General features: G+C 60.0%; 2 protein-coding genes across 3 annotated transcripts; both read left to right on the top strand.

The window, feature by feature from the left end:
* Nucleotides 1-347: 347 nt before the first annotated feature.
* Nucleotides 348-1,397, top strand: LOC112997385 (1-phosphatidylinositol phosphodiesterase-like). The gene has a single exon (XM_026123392.2). It carries the CDS (start codon nucleotides 348-350, stop codon nucleotides 1,395-1,397), a length of 1,050 nt encoding a protein of 349 aa, XP_025979177.2.
* A 4,627-nt stretch (nucleotides 1,398-6,024) lies between these two features.
* Nucleotides 6,025-18,701, top strand: LOC112997400 (E-selectin-like). Of its 2 annotated transcripts, XM_064515744.1 has the most exons (15): nucleotides 6,085-6,153; nucleotides 6,532-6,622; nucleotides 8,678-9,067; nucleotides 9,371-9,478; nucleotides 11,758-11,943; nucleotides 12,087-12,272; nucleotides 12,941-13,126; nucleotides 14,844-15,029; nucleotides 15,173-15,358; nucleotides 16,000-16,185; nucleotides 16,686-16,871; nucleotides 17,065-17,187; nucleotides 17,579-17,612; nucleotides 17,940-17,995; nucleotides 18,348-18,701. In XM_064515744.1, the coding sequence occupies exons 1-14, from the start codon at nucleotides 6,151-6,153 to the stop codon at nucleotides 17,992-17,994; spliced, it is 2,106 nt and encodes a 701-aa protein (XP_064371814.1). In that variant the 5' UTR covers nucleotides 6,085-6,150; the 3' UTR covers nucleotide 17,995; nucleotides 18,348-18,701. The 2 variants fall into 2 exon arrangements, with proteins under 2 accessions (XP_064371813.1, XP_064371814.1); XM_064515743.1 differs by lacking the exon at nucleotides 16,686-16,871 and having other exon boundaries at nucleotides 6,025-6,153.
* The last annotated feature ends 288 nt before the right edge of the window (nucleotides 18,702-18,989 follow it).

The raw sequence follows: 18,989 nt of genomic DNA, 5'->3' as shown, positions 1-18,989 counted from the left end.
GCCGCCCAGTTAATGGCCAGCATCCCGCTGCGGCTGCCAGTGCACAGCCTGCGCCCACGGGCTACGCTTCCCGCCTGGCACGCTGGACCCGGCCGCTGCACGCAGATCCAGGTGGGAAGCAGCGGTGGGAAGACGGGGCTCCCCGGGGGACTCTGGGGGATGGATGCAGGAAGATGGGAACTGGAGGCTTTCGGTGGGGGGCGTTTGTGGGGCAGGGGAGGCAGCGTGGGGGGTGATTCTCAGAGGGACGCGGGGTTCGCGGGGCTCACGGTGCTGTTTCTCCTCTCAGCGGAGCCGGGCCGGGCCGGCGCGGCACGCGGGGCACCGGCTCTGTTCCCAAGCACGCCATGGAGGCGGCGCGCGGGCAGAGCGCGGCGTTCGACTGCACGCCCCAGCCCGCCGCCCTCCGCCCCGACTGGATGTCGGCGCTGCCCGACGCCCTGCCGCTCTCCTGCCTCTCCGTGCCCGGCACCCACGACTCCCTGAGCCTGTTCGGCGGCCGGCGCCTGCGGTGCCAGAGCTGGGGGCTGGAGGCGCAGCTGGCGGCCGGCGTGCGCTTCCTGGACGTGCGGTGCAAGCTGGAGCGGGGCGAGCTGCTCGTGTACCACCTCTGCGCCTTCCAGCGGGCCAGCCTGGGGGGCGTGCTGCGCCGCGCCCTGCGCTTCCTCCGCGCGCACCCCCGCGAGGCCGTGCTCGTGCGCATCAAGGAGGAGCTGCCCCTCTTCGGCCGGCCCGGCTTCGCCGCCCGCCTCCGGCGCTGCCTGGCCGAGGAGGGAGGAGGCCGCGTGTGGTGCCGGGAGGAGGTGCCCACGCTGGGCCAGGCGAGGGGCAAGATCGTGGTGCTGGAGGAGCTGCAGCGGCAGGTGCTGGGCATCCCCTACCAGCGGCTGAGCGTCAGCGACGCCTGGAACGTGCTCTCGCTGCAGCGCAAGTGGGCCCAGGTGCAGCAGCACCTGGAGACGGCGGCCGGCGGCGACCCAGCCACCCTGCACCTCACCTTCTGCTCCGGCAACGGGCTCTTCACCTGCCCCGCCGAGGTGGCCCGGTTTGTGAACCCCCGCTGCCACCGGCACCTGCAGCGCCGCTCGGGGCAGGCCGTGCGCTGGGGGGTCGTCATCATGGACTTCCCGGGGGCCGACCTCGTCCGCCTCATCGTGGAGAGCAACGCGCCGTGGGGCACGGCGGCCGTCCCCCGCGTCCCCGCAGCACCCGCACGGCAGCGGAGCCGGGGCGCGCCGGCGCGCAGAGCATCCCTCGGTACCCGCACCGCCGTCCCCCGGGCCAGCCGGACGCCGCTGCCGGCCCCGTGCCTCTGCCGAAGGACGTCAGCACCTTTGCAGCAAAAGCGTGTGTCTAGCTCTTGCGCTGCGTTAGGAAGGCGCGTGACGGCGGTGTGACGTCCGCCTGGGTCTGCGGCGGCTGCACGGAGGCGGGTTTGGCACCGCTGGCGGCCGCGGCTGGAGGCGACTGGCCTGGGGACCTGCTGTGCGAGGGCCTGCAGCCTCCTTCACTTCGCTCCCTCGCCTGCGAGGACGCAAGGCACAACCGCGGTGCGGGGCCATGCCAGCTCCCACCTGAGGCGAGGCCAGCCCAGGCCCCAGCGGAGCAGGGGGCACCACCAGCCTTCTGGGACCGGTAAGTCCAGCTGCAGAGAAGCAAGCTTCTCTGCAAAGTAGTGATTTTCCTTTTACCAGGAATTAAAAATTAAAAGAAGCTAGGAAAGCACTTACTATGTTTTCTTGACATTTCCTAGCAAAAATATGGAGAATAGTGCAGAAAAGACTTTTTGCTTTTGCTGTTCGGCAATTAAAAAGCCTGTATCCCTCTCTCCATTGTCAAAACACAGCTAAACTGGTGTTTCTAACCACCTTGCTCTTAAACCAGAGGTGTAAGGGGGTCAGAATATGGAGGAGGAGGAGGAGGAAGCAATTTCAAAGGTGGCAATAAATTGTTAAGAACATGGTTCCCCTCGCTATTTTAGATTTTGCTTTTTTTTCTTGCAGGGACCTTCCCCAAAAGTCAAAACTGTAAGAATGAGGCAATTTCAGCAGGCCAAACAGATGCACTCCTGTGGGGAGACAGCGCAATACAGTCAGGTCCGGCTCGGTGCCCCGGAGGAGCCGGCAGGGCTCAGTGCAGGACCTGGGACCCACCACAGCCCCAGCCTCAACATCTCCTGTCCCTCCAGAGACCAGGACGTCCCTGGGCCGGGCAGGGAGACATGGTCACTTGTGGAGCAAAACCAAGGAAATGCCAAGTGGTGAGAAGTGCCTTCCCCCACCTGGCAGTGGGAGCTGAGGTCTGTGCACTCGGTGCACAGGTGTGAGCAGCAGCGAAGCCACGCAGGTGCCAGCAGCAGCACAGCGTGGCCTGGCAGCCCCCAGCATGCGTTATGCCCCCAGCATGCGGCCCGCTGCTGACCCATCCCCGTGTACAGAGAGCTGGACCTCCCGCTCATTTTAATCAAAACAGCCCTAACGAATAATGCCTGCCTGGAAGGACCAGTGGCTAAAGCACAGCCCTAACCCTCCTTGGTTGCACCTCATGAGGCTCCTGTTCAAACCCAGGCAGTCATGCAGCAAGACCCTTAAATGGCCCAGGTAGGAGATGCCTCAGCATCCCCGTACACCGAACACTGAGTGCGCCCAGAAGTGCCTGCACAAGCACGGGAAGGTGCCCCATGCAGAAGACAGTTTTTCAATGTCTGGTGCATTAGCCTCACACGCAGACCTGCTGGGAAAGTGTGAGGGGAAGTAAAACCCACACCCTACCTGCAGAAAAGCAAATCAGCAATTTAAATAGAGACCGACAAGTCACAGGACACAGCCGCTACTCGCAGCAGAAAGATGGCCAAGATCCCAGGAGACAAAACACCAAGCTGCTGGTTGCACTGAAACAGGTCAGAAGGCACAAGACAGAGCGTTTGCCCAGGCCTGCTGAGAAGAGGAAAGCTCAGCCCTGGCCTGCCAAAGGGTGAAGAGCCTCCTCAAGAGTGCTCCTGTTATCAGGGAAAAATACAACTGCCCTTACTAAGTGCCAGAGGGGTTGCCTCAGGATTTCCTGGCCGGAGAAGAGGACATTGTTTGCTCCACAAGGGCTGGCTCTGGATGGAGACAAGACTCTCCATGCTGAGGACATTCATCCGCCTGCTCTGGGCAGGCTGCAGTGACGGATGAGGGACTCCATCCCGGAGCTCATTTTAGTAGACGTAAGAAGGTGGAAATCACCACGTCAAGCTAGGTTGTCCAGATGGGTGATGAAAGCAAGTGGTGAGGTCCGGGGAGCTGGTGGCCTGCTGTGCTGCGCACTGAGATCCGCACTATTCTCCACCTCCTGCCGCCGCTGCGTCCCATGCTACAGGAGAGCCACAGGGTGCACGGTGCCGGCACGCCAGGCCCCCGGGACAGGGAGGACGGGTCTGCAGGGGGCTCAGCGTGGCCCAGCCCCATGGCTGCTCGCGGAGACGGGCAGAGGCACGCTGCCTGGGATTCCCCGGGTGGGCAGAGCTGCTTGTTTACTCCATGCCACACCAGCAGTGAGATAACCTCAGCGCTACCTACGCCTCTGACATCCTGTTTGGCAAACCCTTCTCCGTGCCAGGCACTTGGCTGGGGGCTGCGGGGCCGGTGCACGCGGTGCGGGCAGCAGTGGCACGCCGGCTCTCTGCAACCTGGTGCCAGCAGGCCCCACTGCGGGAGCCGGGAGATGGACCTGTTTTATCTCCGACGGGGAGGACGGTGGGGTTGGCGAGGCTGGGGCTGCCCTCCCGCTGCAGGGCTGGTGCACGGCTGAAGGCACCGCCTGAAAAGGCTCCCGGTCACAAGCACCCCGAGGAGGTGCAAGGCAGAAAGCCCTCCTGCAGGAGTGGTTACACAAAGCATCTCTGAGAGGCGTTAGCAGGGCAGATGGGCAGGGATAACTTGCCCCAAAATGCTCCTGCGTGCTGTAGCAGGAGCCACCGAAGGTGCCGCCAGTCCTGTCTGTGCCCGGGGGCGGCGGGGCCGTGCTGCTGCGCCCTGCCCTGCTCCGCTCCACGACGGGGGCTGGCGGCAGCCGCACGCTGCCCAGGAAAGGCGCTCGCAGTATCGCTGGCAGCAGCCGAGCCGGGGAAGGCCGTGTCAGGGTGACTCGGTTCCCGTGCGGTTTGCAGGGGAACATTGCACAAGGGGGGAACACGCCGTGCCACCGTGGGACAGCGCCTCTGCCAAAAGCAACGCGAGCGTGCCCCGTGCGGGGCGGGGGGTGGCGGCGTGGCGGTGGCAGGGTAGCCCCTTTGCGCACCTCGCTCGCGTCTCGCTGCTCTGGGTCCTGGGCGCTCCCCGGGGGACACGGGGGGTCACAGCAGGGCCTTGCAGCTGGAGCACCTTCCCGGGGGGCGGACCTGGGAGACCGCCGGGGGCGCGAAAGGACCCCGGGCGCGTAACCCCCTCCCTGGGCAGGCGCAGCTCCAGAGCTGGTGCAGGTTGTCTCTGCCGTCTGCTGCGTGAACCCCTTTTCCACCACCTGCGAAGCAACCTCGGCGCAGCCCTTGGGTGCCTGGGCAGAGGCGCAGCCATGGGCACGAGCCCAGGGAGCCCGCAGACGCCGTTTCCGGGTAGGCACGCTTCCGATTCTTGCAAAGCGGTGGATTCGAGCCAACCCGGGTGATGCTGATAGCTCCTTTCCCTCTCTAAGCCACAAGGTAAACACTCCATGATTCCTCGGAAATAGCTGCATCGAGCTCTTGGCAGAGCCAAGCCGGGCTGCGATCCCAGAGGAGGACGAGCCAGAGGGTGCTCCGGCAGAGCCGCTCGCCGGCGGGATGAGCCCCCGGCCACCACAAATACGCCGGTTCTTGGCCATGTTCTGCGCTTCACAACAGCAGCCTCTGGGTCTCTGCCACCTTGTTTCCATTTTGAAAACAGTACCAGATATTATTTGCAGTTACAAAAATAAGGGAGGATATATGTTTTTCTACAGCTCTGTCCTACCATGCCCTGTCGCAGCAGAAGTGAAACTGGCAGGGGACACAACCTATTTTTCTCCTCCTCCCCTCTCTGGGCGTACAGAGTCAAGCACACCTCTGATTCACGGTGTGTCTGGTGGGTCCACGGCTCCCACCGCACGGGAGACGCAGCTCCTGACCTGTCCGGGCGGACCTCAGCTTTGCAGAGAGGCCCCACTGCCCCGCTGGCTGCCACCCAGCCTTTCTGCCTGCTTTCCCCTTTTCCTTGCATGCCCTCTGCACATGAGCTCCTGTGAAACGAGTGAGTTTGAGTTACTGGACATAAATACAGGCTGAGCACTGAACACTACCATAAAAACAGTTGCAGTAAAACATATTGCAAGGAAGATTACAAGCAACAGGAACTGAGTTTGATTTATATTAGCCAAGTATAAACTCATTGTAGTAGATTACAGATTCTGTGGGATGGGTTCCTCCTTTTGTCTAGTATTACTCCCACTGGAGCATCAATAATTTCTCTGCAACTGGAAAGTTCTTGTGACCTGCAAAGTTCTCACTTTGGCTTTAGCTGGAAGTGAGCAGAATAATTCTGCAGAAAACCCTGCCAAGGCAATTTTACTTAGAAGAAGAACAGGGCAAAAAAAGATTAATGATGATTCAGGAATGATCCCAGAGGAGATGGACACAATGGGGGATGTTTCTAAAGCACTGGTGAAAGCTCATAAACGGTATTAACAACTGGGGGGAAGTTCCTCTGTCCTGTTCTTAGACCTTTACTAATAAAGGCTGAAGAGACAGGAAAACACATTGTGTAACTAATTCTTCACAAACAATATATGTGAAAATTCGCAGCCAGAGCAAAAAGCCCGTTAACAAGGAGCATATGCAAGCGCTGGCAGGCAGCGAGGCCCGCTCCCGCGCACCGGACACGCTGCGCTCCTGGAGGACGGGGAGACCTGGCAGCCCTCGCTCGTGAGCCGGGAGCGGGGCCAGTGGCTCGCCGGGAGCCCCGCGTCCCCGTGCCCGCGGGACCCATGCCAGGCAGCGGCCGGGGCAGACCCAGGCGCAGGGCTGGGCCGGGCAGGGGAAGCGGCCGCGGGGGGAGGCGATGCGATGCGCTGCGCTGCGCGCTCGGAGGAAGTGCGAGGAGCTGCGCCGAGCGTGGGGGCCAGGCGCGGCTCGGCGGGTGCGTGCGCGGTGCCAGCATGGTAGGTCCCACTCCTCTCCCCGGGGACGGGGCTGGGGCACCGCGGGGCTGCGGGCAGGCGCTGCCGGGAACCTGCGGGCACTGGGCTCCCCCGGCAGAAACGCCAGCGGGGCAGCAAGGGCCCCCGGGCACTGCCAGCGCAGGTGACCGCGGCTCCCGGATGGGGTGAGGGCGAGATGCAGTCGGGGGCATTGCGGGCGACTTAGTGACTCCTCTGCAGCCACCTGCACTGCGGGCACAGCTCCCGCTGTGCCCCCGGCAAAGCCCTGCCCGCTGCCCAGCTGTGCTCCGGGCACAGCCGCCCCACCACCCAGCTGTGCTCCGGCAAAGCCCCAGGCTGGGACGCGCCACCGCTCACGCCTGTTTCCCCGACATGCAGGGCACGGCCATGGGACAGCGCTCCGCTGCAAGGACCCGGGGTCTCAGCTGTCGTGGCATCTGCTACCTGGGCATCACTGCCGTTACATGGGGTAAGGCGCCTGCTGCGGGCTCAGCCGGCTGAGCATGACCTTCCTGCCTGTGGGTCCAGGGAAGCAGCAACGGGTGATGTTCATTTTGGGATGCCACCAGCCTCCCAGGGCTGCCAGCCGCAGTTGTTTTGTGCCTTGTCTGGGCAGCGAGGGGACCCCACGCTGTCTCTCCCTCCCCATCCTCACATTTCCTCTCAGAGCCACTAGTTTCGTTCAACTGGAGAAAGGCAACAGCAGCTCTCCTGCCGGCGCTGTGCTGAAGAGCCGAGCGTGGACATAGCCAACACAAGCCACAGGCGTATGGGCTGGATTGAATTAAAGCTGCTGATTCACATATCAGGAGAAGCAGTGGGTCTCGGGGACAGCAAGAGAAATGAGAAAAGGAAATTAATGTTATTTTTGGGAAAGCTGGGTTGGCTGCCTGTAGGACAGGCTTTCGCTTGCACATCGGCACTGTACAGAGCAAGACCTGCTGCTACCTGCTCTGTCCCTAGAGATACTGGGCTTAGACCCTGAGCAATCTGGGTTATTTTTCAAGTGACTTTTTGTGATACATCTAAGGAACAGAGGCAAACACAGAAATATCAGGAGGAGACCGAGATTTAGGTCTGAGGGAAAAACAAGCATGCAAAACCATCCTCCAGCGCTGCAGATGCTCTCAAGCGCTGTGTGGGGAGGAGGCATGGTGGGGCTGCCTGGGAGAGCAGAGGAATCAAAATCCAGGCAAGCGGCACCCAGGTGTGAGGTTTTCAGCTGCAGGTGGGACAGGGCGAGTTGATAAAAGGCTGGGGAGAAGGAACAGAGAGGAGTAGAAGGTGTGGGGATGAGCAGTGCTCCTGGAAAGGAGATGCTGTTACTAGTATGTGAGCTGGCAGAAAGGAGCAGGAGGGACCGTGGAAGACTGGCAAGCAGTGGATGGATTTCCTGGTCCTTTTTGGTTTGGGGATGGGAAGTGTGAGGGCATCAGGAGCTGTTGCTCTGAGCTGTGCTGCAGAGGTGGTGAGGGTTCAGGCTCTGTGCGGTGGGAGCTGAGGACAGGCAGGTTCCCAGGAGGCCCCCTGAACTCACAAGGAGTGAAGAGGAGGGCTGTTGTTGAAGGCTAGGTTTTCCTCAGCTTCAATTTTGTTTAACAAAATGGATAGTTTGATCTTCCATGAAGAAAAATAGTCAAATTATGGAAATTTTTAGTGCATTATTGTTTCCTTATGAGCCCAGTTGGAACTGGGAAGCCCTGAATTTGCGTTTAACCTATTATGCCCAGACCTTTGCCTTCATAATGAGGGGATGTGGTATGCTCTCTTGAGAGAGAGGTGTACCCCAGGCTGACTGTCTGGAGCGATCTGTGATCTCCATCTTTATTTCAGACAGTTTTCTGCAGTTATGGAGATACCTGATTACAGGGAGGAAGCTTTTTTTGTGGCTAAAAACTTTTGATTGCATCAAGTTGTGGTGAGAAATCTTGAAAATAGAAGCAGCATTTCAGCTAAATTCCCTCCATTTCTGGGTGTGGGTTCCAGTTAATCTCTGGCTGTGCCCTGCCTGGTGGGCATGACCGGCATGTGACCTTCACTTTTGCAAGACTTTGTTTTGCAATGTTGAGTTTTACAAGACTCTTCAGACCATCTCTAGCTTAGGTTAGCAGCTAGTTGAAAGCACCTTAGGAACCAAAGGTTTTCGCTGGAGAGGAGTGCGCATTGCTCTTTCTTGCTCCAGGCTGACTCATGTGAAAATATAAAGCGAAAAACTGAAGTGGTACACTTCTGCACCTGTGGAGGGAAATGTTTTTTTAAGGAAACATCTTGATACTATTTTTCCTCTTGGGGAAACCTTTGTGGGTCTTCCCAAGTGACAGTGGCACGCAGCCTCTCTGTGCTTTGCAGGGGTGGTGTGAGATGATCGTGGAGTCAGTGAACGCCAGGCAGGTTTCAGTCGGGGAGCGGAGCTGCGGTGTCTGGGATTTCACCCCTCGTGCTGGCTCTGTGCTTTCGCCAGCCCCACTCTGCCAGCCACTTGGCCACATGAGTGATGTGGTGGCACTGCTGTCCTCTCCTGCAGGCCTCATCGCGCAGCTCGAGGTGGGAGCCTGGCAGTACAATTACACTGAACAGAAGGACTACACATGGGAGCAGGCGAGGAACTTCTGCCAGACCTACTTCACGGACCTCGTGGCCATCCAGAACAAGAACGAAATCAAGTACCTCAACCAATGGCTGCCCTTCCACTCACGATACTACTGGATCGGCATTCGCAAGCTGAATGGCACCTGGACCTGGGTGGGCACCAGGAAGGCCCTGACAAAGGAGGCGGAGAACTGGGCTGAGAAGGAGCCCAACAACAAGGGCTCCAACCAGGACTGCGTGGAGATCTACATCAAGAGACAGCGCGAGTCGGGGAAGTGGAACGACGAGCCCTGCAGCAAGAGGAAACGGGCGTTGTGCTACCAGGGTGATGCCCGCGGGCCGTGGTGGGGTGGGTGGCTTGGGCGGGGGGACCTGGGCCAGCACCAGGGAGGGTGCTGTGGGACTTGCTGGCATCTGGGGTGGCATGGTGATGGGGCAGCTTTGCGAGCCGGCTCAGGAGCCCGAGTCCCTGCAGGGCTCAGCCCTGCTGCTGCTACCTCTCCCCATTTTGGGGTGCAGTGATATGAGTGTGGCGACCTGGGTGCCCCAGGCTGTGGATCTCTGTGGGGACATCGGGGTGCTGCCGAGCCCAGCCTGGGTGGCTCCTCACAGTGGTGTGTGCCCACAGCCTCCTGCCAGCCCTTGCCCTGCAGCCAGCGTGGTGAGTGCGTGGAGACCATCGGGAACTACAGCTGCGAGTGCCAGCCCGGCTTCCATGGCCGTGACTGCGAGAACGGTAAGGGCATGCTGCAGGCGGCTGGGTATTGCAGCACAGGGTGCCGGCAGGCGTTTGCATGTTGTAGCCTGTGTTAGCCCCTTGCACCCACAAAGCAAAGCGCATCACCTCTCCGTCTGGGTTGCCACTGGGCTGCCCGAACAGCTGCCCCTTGCAGAGCTTGTTCTGGTGCAGCCGGTGTGTGCAGCCAGCTCCCCAGCCTCCCATGCAGCGACTCATCTTTGCACTCCCATCCTCTGAGCTGAGCAGAATCGAGGCCTATTTGTCACCTGCCAGCCCCTTGTTAAAGACAAAACAGTCTTGACTCGGAGAATTTCTACTTAATTTAACTTTTTGCCAATCAATGCTATGTTCTGATTGCTGATTCGGAGATCGGTCATGTGATAACTGTTTCGGGCTCCTGCTCTTTCTTGACGTGGGTCACCCGTCGCTGCTTTGAGGCACACGCCTTGGGCACAGAGCGTGTCTCCTCCCAGAGACAGGGCTGTCTTCCAGCGCCAGCCTTGGGAAGCAGAGAAGGAGTCAGCCTTGATGGGAACGGGAATTCGTGCTGCCCCTGGCTGGGGCAGCCTTGGAGCTCAAGCAGAAATGGTCACCAGGATCACCGGTTGCCCAGGCCAGGTCCAATGCTGCTGGGACACCGCTGCTCCCAACGTGCAAACCCCGCAGCAGCTCACGCTGCCTGATGGCTGCAAATGAGCCCCCTCGCCAGGGAGAGAGGCTTCCTGGGGCTGGTGGGAGCAGGGTGTCCCTTACAGTGGGATGTCAGTCCAGGTGACCCAAGTCTCCTGTCTCCACGTACCCAGCGTTCCCTTCCCTTTCCTGGGGATAAGCAAACCGCTCTCCTTGCGTCTCCCCTCGTCTCTGCTTGCTCCATCCTGAGTCCAGCCTTTGCAGTGGCACCTGCCCTGCCGAGATCACAGGTCCAGAGTTGCCGCCTTCGCCCCTCCGCTACCTCTGGAGGCACCAGCTGCCTGCTCCTACACCTGGCGTCCCCAGGCCACTCTGGTCAGCCTCGCGAAGGTGTTTGGCATCTTGGGAGTCTCGAGAGAAGAGCAAGGGGAAGATGTTGTCAGGCAGCCGGAGGAAGGGTGTATCCTGGCAGTGCTGGGCAGCAGATAGCATGGGAGAAGCTGTGGTTAGATGCGGTTAGATAAGCTGGGAGGGACAGAGCGAGGCAGGAACTAGCACTCAGGAGAAAGCCACAGAAGAGAGAAAGTGGCACCGTGTTGTGCAGCAGGAGTAGAGAGAGCCTCCCTGTCGGCACCCCTGCGGGGCTGTGGCAGCGTCCTGGTGCCCAGAGCTGTGCTGAGCTTTCCAGCGTTGGGCGGCCACGGGAGCCCTGCTCCATCTTCCCCACACGGCAGGTCCCGAGCCCTGCACCAGGACAGGACAAGTCTGCTCCCGGCCTTGACATGGGACACAGTAGTCCACCCTGGGATCTGCCTTTCTAAGCCTGAGACCAGCAAAGCTTCCTACAGTAAAGGGAAACTGAGGCATGGAGCCGTGATGCGGCAGTCCCATGCTCAGTGTCGCAGCAGCGGCAGGGTCAGCAGCAGCCTCCAGCCACTGTGGAAGTCCCCGTGTGCACTATCCAACATGCAGCTCCGACCCTCCCCTCTGCAGGCCTTTCAATTTCCCAAAGTTTTGGTTTTCCCAAGCAGAGTTAGCCTGTTTTTTCCTGTTGGGCTTAAATATGATTTATTTTTTCTTTCTTTCCAAAGAATAAAGTGAGTCAGTCAAGTTGCCCCTGCTGATAATAAAGTTGTTCTAACACTTTCAGTTGGTTTTAGTCCAAGAATAAGAAAAGGATCCTGCTGTGGAGAGGCTGAATGTGCCACCATCAGGCAGAGTGATCCTGCCACGGTCTGATGTGGCTCCAAAGCCATTGCAGGTCCTTCCTCCTGCCACCATGATGGGAATGGAGGCAGGTCTGGGAGGATGCTGACGCTTGTGGGGCTGGGGAGGGAGGCACGCAGGCCTGCGGGAGCCGTGCGGGCTGTGATCTGCAGGGTGCAGGGGATAGATGAGGCACTGGCAGAGCAGCAGCTGTACCTAGTCACACCATGGGTCTGGTGGGAGAAATTGCTGTAGCAAATGGAGCATTAATCTAGTTGAGTGAGGCCTTCCTTCTAGCATCTGGGTGAGGGAGGTAGATCAAGGATGTGTTGCTGTAGATGTAATTTTATTTAATTAGGAATGAATGAGTAATTCTGGGCCCTATCCCTGGATTTAATCTCATCTCTGTCCTGACTCTGAGACTTGCTCTCCCGTTGCAGTCGTTGCATGCCCTGTGCTCAGTGCTCCAGACTGGGGAGAGCTCAGCTGCTCCCACCTCCACGGCAACTTCAGCTTTGGCTCCACGTGCACCTTCTCCTGCCAGACGGGCTTTGTGCTGACGGGGACACGGAGCCGCCAGTGCACGGCCACGGGGGACTGGACTGGGCAACCCCCGCAATGCGAAGGTACAGGCTGATGCTGGAGCTCAGCACGTCACAGGTCTGCGGTGACACTGGGATGCTCCTGGGCCTCTTAGTCCTCCGGTCCCAGCAGTTTGACCTTGCAGTCCCCATGCTCCTATCTCACACGTGCCTCTTTGTCCTTGCAGCCATCAAATGCCCCGCGCTGGCCGCCCCTGCCATGGGCCACGCAGCCTGCTCCCACCTCCACGGCAACTTCAGCTTCGGCTCCGCGTGCACCTTCTCCTGCCAGACAGGCTTTGTGCTGACGGGGACACGGAGCCGCCAGTGCACGGCCACGGGGGACTGGACTGGGCAACCCCCGCAATGCGAAGGTACAGGCTGATGCTGGAGCTCAGCGCGTCACAGGTCTGCAGTGACACTGGGATGCTCCTGGGCCCCTAAGTCCTCCAGATCCTGCAGTTCAGCCTTGCAGTCCCCGTGCTCCTCCTTCACGTGTATCCTCTTTGCCCTTGCAGCCATCAAATACCCCATAGTGGCTGCCCCTGCCACGGGCCATGCAGCCTGTGCCCAGCCCCATGGCAATTTCAGCTTCAGCTCCACATGTGCCTATTCCTGTCAGACTGAGTTTCTGCTGACGGGGCTGCAGAGCTGCAAGTGCGTGGCTGAAATTGTTGGCACATCTCTGTCCGGGGCCCCAAGTCCTGCCTCACAACTGTGCTCTGCCTTTCCGTTGCACCCCTCAGCCCCAGCAAAGCCTGCAGCACTTGCGGCTCCCCTGGCACTGCCCCCAGCTCACAGCCCACCCCAGGGCTGGCACACGCCGCGCGTCCCCCACCAACAGCCCTGCAGCACTGAGCAGAGGGGATCGCGTCCGCCTGCACCTGCCTGCCCAGGTCTTCAACCCTCAGGACAGCTGCTCCCAGAGGATGGCCTGGCCCTGTGCCCGTCACCCCCACCCAGCAGGCACAGGCGCTGACAAGGACACGCTGATGCCAGCGTGGCCATGGTCCTGGTCCTGAGACCTGCTCTCCCGTTGCAGCCGTCGCATGCCCCGTGCTCAGTGCTCCAGACTGGGGAGAGCTCAGCTGCTCCCACCTCCACGGCAACTTCAGCTTTGGCTCCATGTGCACCTTCTCCTGCCAGACGGGCTTTGTGCTGACGGGGACACAGAGCCGCCAGTGCACGGCCACGGGGGACTGGACTGGGCAACCCCCGCAATGCGAAGGTAGAGGCCCCTTACCTGTAACCTGGGGGGGACCAAACACGTTTAACTGTTAACTGCTGCTGAAATTGCTACTACCAGATTTTTCTACTGAGTAGCTGAGAAAGCTTTATAGGTGCATTCCTCTAGGAGACCAGAGTGTGATAGCCAAGGCCTTGAAGGCACGCAATGGTACCAGAGGCCCCAGAGCTCTTGGCACAGGTGGGCACACACCTTGTCCTCACTTGCACTGCACCCTGATGAGGAACCGCTCTTAGGGCATGGCAAAACTGGTGCTAAACAAGGCTGTAGGCAGAGCTGCACTGTGATGCCGAAGCTGCTAGTTATGCCACCAGAAAGCCCAGCGTACTCTAGGAGGAGATTCCTGTGGTCTTGAAGGACGGTAAGAAAGACGGGGAGCCTTCTGGTGCAACCATGGAGGGGGCACCCGACTTGACTGTGCACAGGCACGTGTAAAATCGGGTGGAAGCTGCCAGCTCTGGCAGCTTGGGCAGAGCTGTCTCTGGATTACATATGCATGTCCCCAGCGAAAGCCACCAGTCATGCTGGTGCCTTACTCCACGGTCAGCTCTACAGAACGAATCACTCTGGCATGCTGTATCGCGGCATGTGCATAGCCTGTTCACGCTCTCTAATGGGAACTGTACCCCCATCTGTGGCGTGTGCTTGGTCTGGTCCTCTGCTCTTGAGCTCAGCTGTAATTTGGATCTGTGTTGCCATAGTTGGCCAGAACTGGGGTTGTTGCTGGAGGGTGCAGTTGGCCTGGGGCAATGCCTGCAGTGCTGCAGGGTGCTGGGAGCAGGGCTGTTCTGAGTAACCGATCCGGGGGCCTGGGTGCTGGGAGCTAAGCAGGGTGTGTGGGAAAGCCTGTTCTTGGTGCAGCTTAGGCTTCCTGTTTAAAGTGGAGAGGGTCCTTTCCCTGTCCAAGTACAAGGCACAAACCCCTGGGAGCTGCTGCCCGCTCCTTACCCAGTGTGTCCCATGAGAATGCCTTGCCCAGCTCTCTGTGCCCTCCCACCCTGCTCTGCTCGTTGTGGCCAGCAAGGGAAGCGCTTCTGCCTATACTTCAACACCCGGCCTTCTGGCACTGCTCCCGTCCAGCTCTGCTTGCTGGTACTCCTCTCTTCTTGGGGTAATCGGCCCTCCTGCCCCTTCCTGAGGTCCAGCCAAGGATCGCTGCCCAGCCACCAGCGACAACTAGCACCTCTTGATCAGCACCCCTTCCTTGGCAAACCCCTCTGCCGGGTCTCACGGGAACCCCAAAGTCTCTTCCTCTACCAGCACCTACACTGGTGCCTCCAGGTCTCCTGCTGTCTTTCTGTGTCTGTATGCAAACCTTGCAGCCAAAGCTGCAGGAACATCTCTGTCCGGGGCCCCAAGTCCTGCCTCACAACTGTGCTCTGCCTTTCCGTTGCACCCCTCAGCCCCAGCGAAGCCTGCAGCACTTGCGGCTCCCCTGGCACTGCCCCCAGCTCACAGCCCACCCCAGGGCTGGCACACGCCGCGCGTCCCCCACCAACAGCCCTGCAGCACTGAGCAGAGGGGATCGCGTCCACCTGCACCTGCCTGCCCAGGTCTTCAACCCTCAGGACAGCTGCTCCCAGAGGATGGCCTGGCCCTGTGCCCGTCACCCCCACCCAGCAGGCACAGGCGCTGACAAGGACACGCTGATGCCAGCGTGGCCATGGTCCTGGTCCTGAGACCTGCTCTCCCGTTGCAGCCGTCGCATGCCCCGTGCTCAGTGCTCCAGACTGGGGAGAGCTCAGCTGCTCCCACCTCCACGGCAACTTCAGCTTTGGCTCCATGTGCACCTTCTCCTGCCAGACGGGCTTTGTGCTGACGGGGACACAGAGCCGCCAGTGCACGGCCACGGGGGACTGGACTGGGCAACCCCCGCAATGCGAAGGTACAGGCTGATGCTGGAGCTCAGCACGTCACAGGTCTGCGGTGACACTGGGATGCTCCTGGGCCTCTTAGTCCTCCGGTCCCAGCAGTTTGACCTTGCAGTCCCCATGCTCCTATCTCACACGTGCCTCTTTGTCCTTGCAGCCATCAAATGCCCCGCGCTGGCCGCCCCTGCCATGGGCCACGCAGCCTGCTCCCACCTCCACGGCAACTTCAGCTTCAGCTCCGCGTGCACCTTCTCCTGCCAGACGGGCTTTGTGCTGACGGGGACACAGAGCCGCCAGTGCACGGCCACAGGGGACTGGACTGGGCAACCCCCGCAATGCGAAGGTACAGGCTGATGCTGGAGCTCAGCGCGTCACTGGCCTGTGAAGTCCTCCAGATCCTGCAGTTCAGCCTTGCAGTCCCCGTGCTCCTCCTTCATGTGTATCCTCTTTGCCCTTGCAGCCATCAAATACCCCATAGTGGCTGCCCCTGCCACGGGCCATGCAGCCTGTGCCCAGCCCCATGGCAATTTCAGCTTCAGCTCCACATGTGCCTATTCCTGTCAGACTGAGTTTCTGCTGACGGGGCTGCAGAGCTGCAAGTGCGTGGCTGAAATTGTTGGCACATCTCTGTCCGGGGCCCCAAGTCCTGCCTCACAACTGTGCTCTGCCTTTCCGTTGCACCCCTCAGCCCCAGCAAAGCCTGCAGCACTTGCGGCTCCCCTGGCACTGCCCCCAGCTCACAGCCCACCCCAGGGCTGGCACACGCCGCGCGTCCCCCACCAACAGCCCTGCAGCACTGAGCAGAGGGGATCGCGTCCGCCTGCACCTGCCTGCCCAGGTCTTCAACCCTCAGGACAGCTGCTCCCAGAGGATGGCCTGGCCCTGTGCCCGTCACCCCCACCCAGCAGGCACAGGCGCTGACAAGGACACGCTGATGCCAGCGTGGCCATGGTCCTGGTCCTGAGACCTGCTCTCCCGTTGCAGCCGTCGCATGCCCCGTGCTCAGTGCTCCAGACTGGGGAGAGCTCAGCTGCTCCCACCTCCACGGCAACTTCAGCTTTGGCTCCATGTGCACCTTCTCCTGCCAGACGGGCTTTGTGCTGACGGGGACACAGAGCCGCCAGTGCACGGCCACGGGGGACTGGACTGGGCAACCCCCGCAATGTGAAGGTACACGCTCATCTCATGCATGTCTGGATCTAGTATCCTTGTGAAGATACGTCCCCTCTGCAGGCCCCCGGCTCTCTCTGCTGTCCTGGAGGAGCATTTTGTTGCAAAAGAGGAGGCCAAATCATGAGTGCACAGGCTGGAGACAGTGGTAGTGGGAGGGAGCTGTGTAATGAGACAGTGATGTGCCTTCTCCATCTCTACCCCTCATCCTGATGCTTTCTGTGACATCCCCAACACGGATATTTACAGTGGATGCCCCACACTCTGGGGTGCTGACCCTCTGAAATCTCCTCCTCTCCTCGAAGTCTCCTGGAAACTGGCATTTCTGGTGCTCTGCCCAGTCACACCATAGCCAGCATGGTCCCCACCACTCTCTTTTAACTTTCCCCAGGATCCCCTTACCCTTAGCACTGCCCATCCTGGCCCACACGCCCTCATCCCTTCCTCCTGCTGCCAGTGGCCCCATCTTACTAATCCCACCATTGTGCTTCGCCCACCAGCCGTCAGCTGCCCGGTGCTAGATGCTCCCAGCAGAGGCCAGATAAACTGCTCTCACTTTCACGGGAACTTCACGTACAACTCCACGTGTGCCTTCTCCTGCGAGGCGGGATTTGTTCGGATGGGAGCTGAGGCGCTCTGGTGTGCGGCCACAGGGAACTGGACCCACCATCCCCCAGCCTGTGCAGGTACCACGGGGCCTGTGCTCTGCTACTGCTTCTGTGCTGGCTGCAGCCCTCTCCTCTCTGCAGGGCTCTCTCCCCCCTCCCTGGGAAAGGGGCTCAGGCACACGTCTGCAGTGGTGGGCACTCCGGCAGCTTTGGCTCCACAAAGTCTTTCTGATAACTTTTTCTAATACGTGGGTTTGTGCATCTGTTTCAGAGGATGCTGCCTCCTTCTTCAAGCAAGTGCTGGTTTACAGCAGCAGCACTGCTCTGGTGGCAACAGGCATCGTGCTCTCTGGGGCGCTCATCATCCTCCTAGTCAAGCGGCTCAGTGACAAAGGTACAGAAGTGCCCGCTACAGCCAGCGGCAGCTTTGGCTGGGGACTTTCACACAAAGTGGTTACAGAGTCCCAGGGGAGGGCAGATTGGTCACAGGAGCTTAAAAACATGACTTTCTCATTCCATATGTCATATTGCTGTGGGTCACTGTTGATCCAGAAGTACCTCCCTGACAGTTCACCCAGCTGAAAGTGCCAGCAGCCAGATTTGAAGACTAAAGGCAGAAAAACATTGTAACTAGGCAGGCATGGGCCACAGGCTTCCCCAAGTCCCACGCTTGCCAAACTCAGTTCAATCTGTCAGATACTGTCTGCTTTTCACGTTCTTCAATAACAAGATCTGGTTCTTTCTTTTGTATCCGTACCATCCCATGGACGTTTCAACACCATTAGCACAGGAGAAGAAGAAGCTCCTGAGTCCCACCAGGTAAGAGCCATGCTCTGCAGGAGGGTCACTCTGCCCATGCTGTGCCCTGCAGATGGGGCAGACCTTGTCCCTGTGGTCACCCTCTCACCGTCACCCAGATCTGCCAGCGTGGAGCTGCTTTTACATGCAGTGGGAGCATATTCGGGGGCTAACGAGGTTCTGCTAACTGATGTTCTCCAAAATCCTGCAATTCTGCAGGACGTAACCCCGTCCTTGTGCAGCCCCTTGGGAGAATCTCTGTAAGAGACATGAGTGCTTTCCTCATCTGAACGTGAGCTTTCCCATGCCTTTTTACCCCAACTTTATACTCTTGTGTTTGTTATCTAGTGACTTGGGATCACCGGGCATCTTCACCAATGCAGCCTATGACTCCAACTTGTAAGGTAAGCACAAGGCAATGGCACCCTGCGTGCTTGGGCAGCATGCTGGAAACGTTCCTGGGTGCTTCGCCTTGAGGTCACTCATGGAAAATTCACCTCCTTCTTGGCAGCGCTGGGGCCTGTTGGCCGCCTGCCCCGCTCTTGACGTGGCTGTGAGGCATCTACAAGCACTCCCGGCTGCAGCAGCTGTCCTGTAGCCCGGGAAGGGAGGGGAGCATGTTGTTTCTGTGCCACGCAAAATGGGGTAACATGGGCTTCTGCTCTCTTGCACTTGGCCAGCTCAGGAGCGGCCGGAACAGAACTTGATCTTCAAACCCAGCCCTCTCCTTTGGTTTGTCTTGCCCATTTCTTGCAGAGCACTGGGACGTGCCCCAGGCAGGGATGTCCCCCTGAAGCGAAAGGACTTGGCGGTACTTCACGCCTCCACCCTCGCAGAAGCTCGCTCCCGCCGGGCAGAGCAGCCACCACCCGGACTCAAAACTGCAGCCCCGGCCGGCCGAGGCTGCCCGACGCCGCACGCCCCCCTCCCGCTCCACACCTGCGGCAGCACCCACGGGGAGTGGGGCCGCCCACGAGGCCGCGTGAAGACGGGCGGCGTGGACGCGGGGAGCCCCCGACGTGCGACACCCGGGGCCACGGGGGCCGCGCTGTACGTGATGCCCCTCATGCCCCGCTTCACAGCGCCCCCTCCTTCTCTTTAACATGCAAAAAAAAAAATTGCAAAAACGCAGAACGAGACCGTTTCTTTCTCCGCCGCCCCGGGGGAACCTGCCCACTCGTGTCGGGGCACTGAGTAAAGGCTGCCGTCCGCCCTGTGCCGCCTCGCCCTGCCCGAGGCCGCGGGCGTGTTTCCACGGGCACGGGGCAGCCCCAGGGCGCTCCTCCCTGGCCCGGGCGGGGGCTCATGGAGCCGGGGCGGGGATCCCCCACTCGTGAGCGCGGCCTCCCCGTTAGCGCAACGCGTGGGAAAGGCGCAGCGCAGCGCAGTCTCCGGTGC

Source organism: Dromaius novaehollandiae, chromosome 8 (assembly GCF_036370855.1).
Source record: "Dromaius novaehollandiae isolate bDroNov1 chromosome 8, bDroNov1.hap1, whole genome shotgun sequence".
In the NCBI taxonomy this organism is placed as follows: Eukaryota; Metazoa; Chordata; class Aves; order Casuariiformes; family Dromaiidae; genus Dromaius; species Dromaius novaehollandiae.
The sequence above is the reverse complement of the archived record's forward strand: the minus strand, read 5'-3'. Positions and strand labels throughout refer to the sequence as shown.

Bases quoted from the DNA above. Each gene is read 5' to 3' on its own strand.
- LOC112997400 (XM_064515744.1), top strand. The intron at 11,944-12,086 runs GTACAGGCTGAT...TTGTCCTTGCAG, and splicing joins GCAACCCCCGCAATGCGAAG to CCATCAAATGCCCCGCGCTG. The intron at 16,186-16,685 runs GTACACGCTCAT...TTCGCCCACCAG, and splicing joins GCAACCCCCGCAATGTGAAG to CCGTCAGCTGCCCGGTGCTA.
- LOC112997385 (XM_026123392.2), top strand. From the start codon at position 348: ATGGAGGCGGCGCGCGGGCAGAGCGCGGCGTTCGACTGCACGCCCCAG.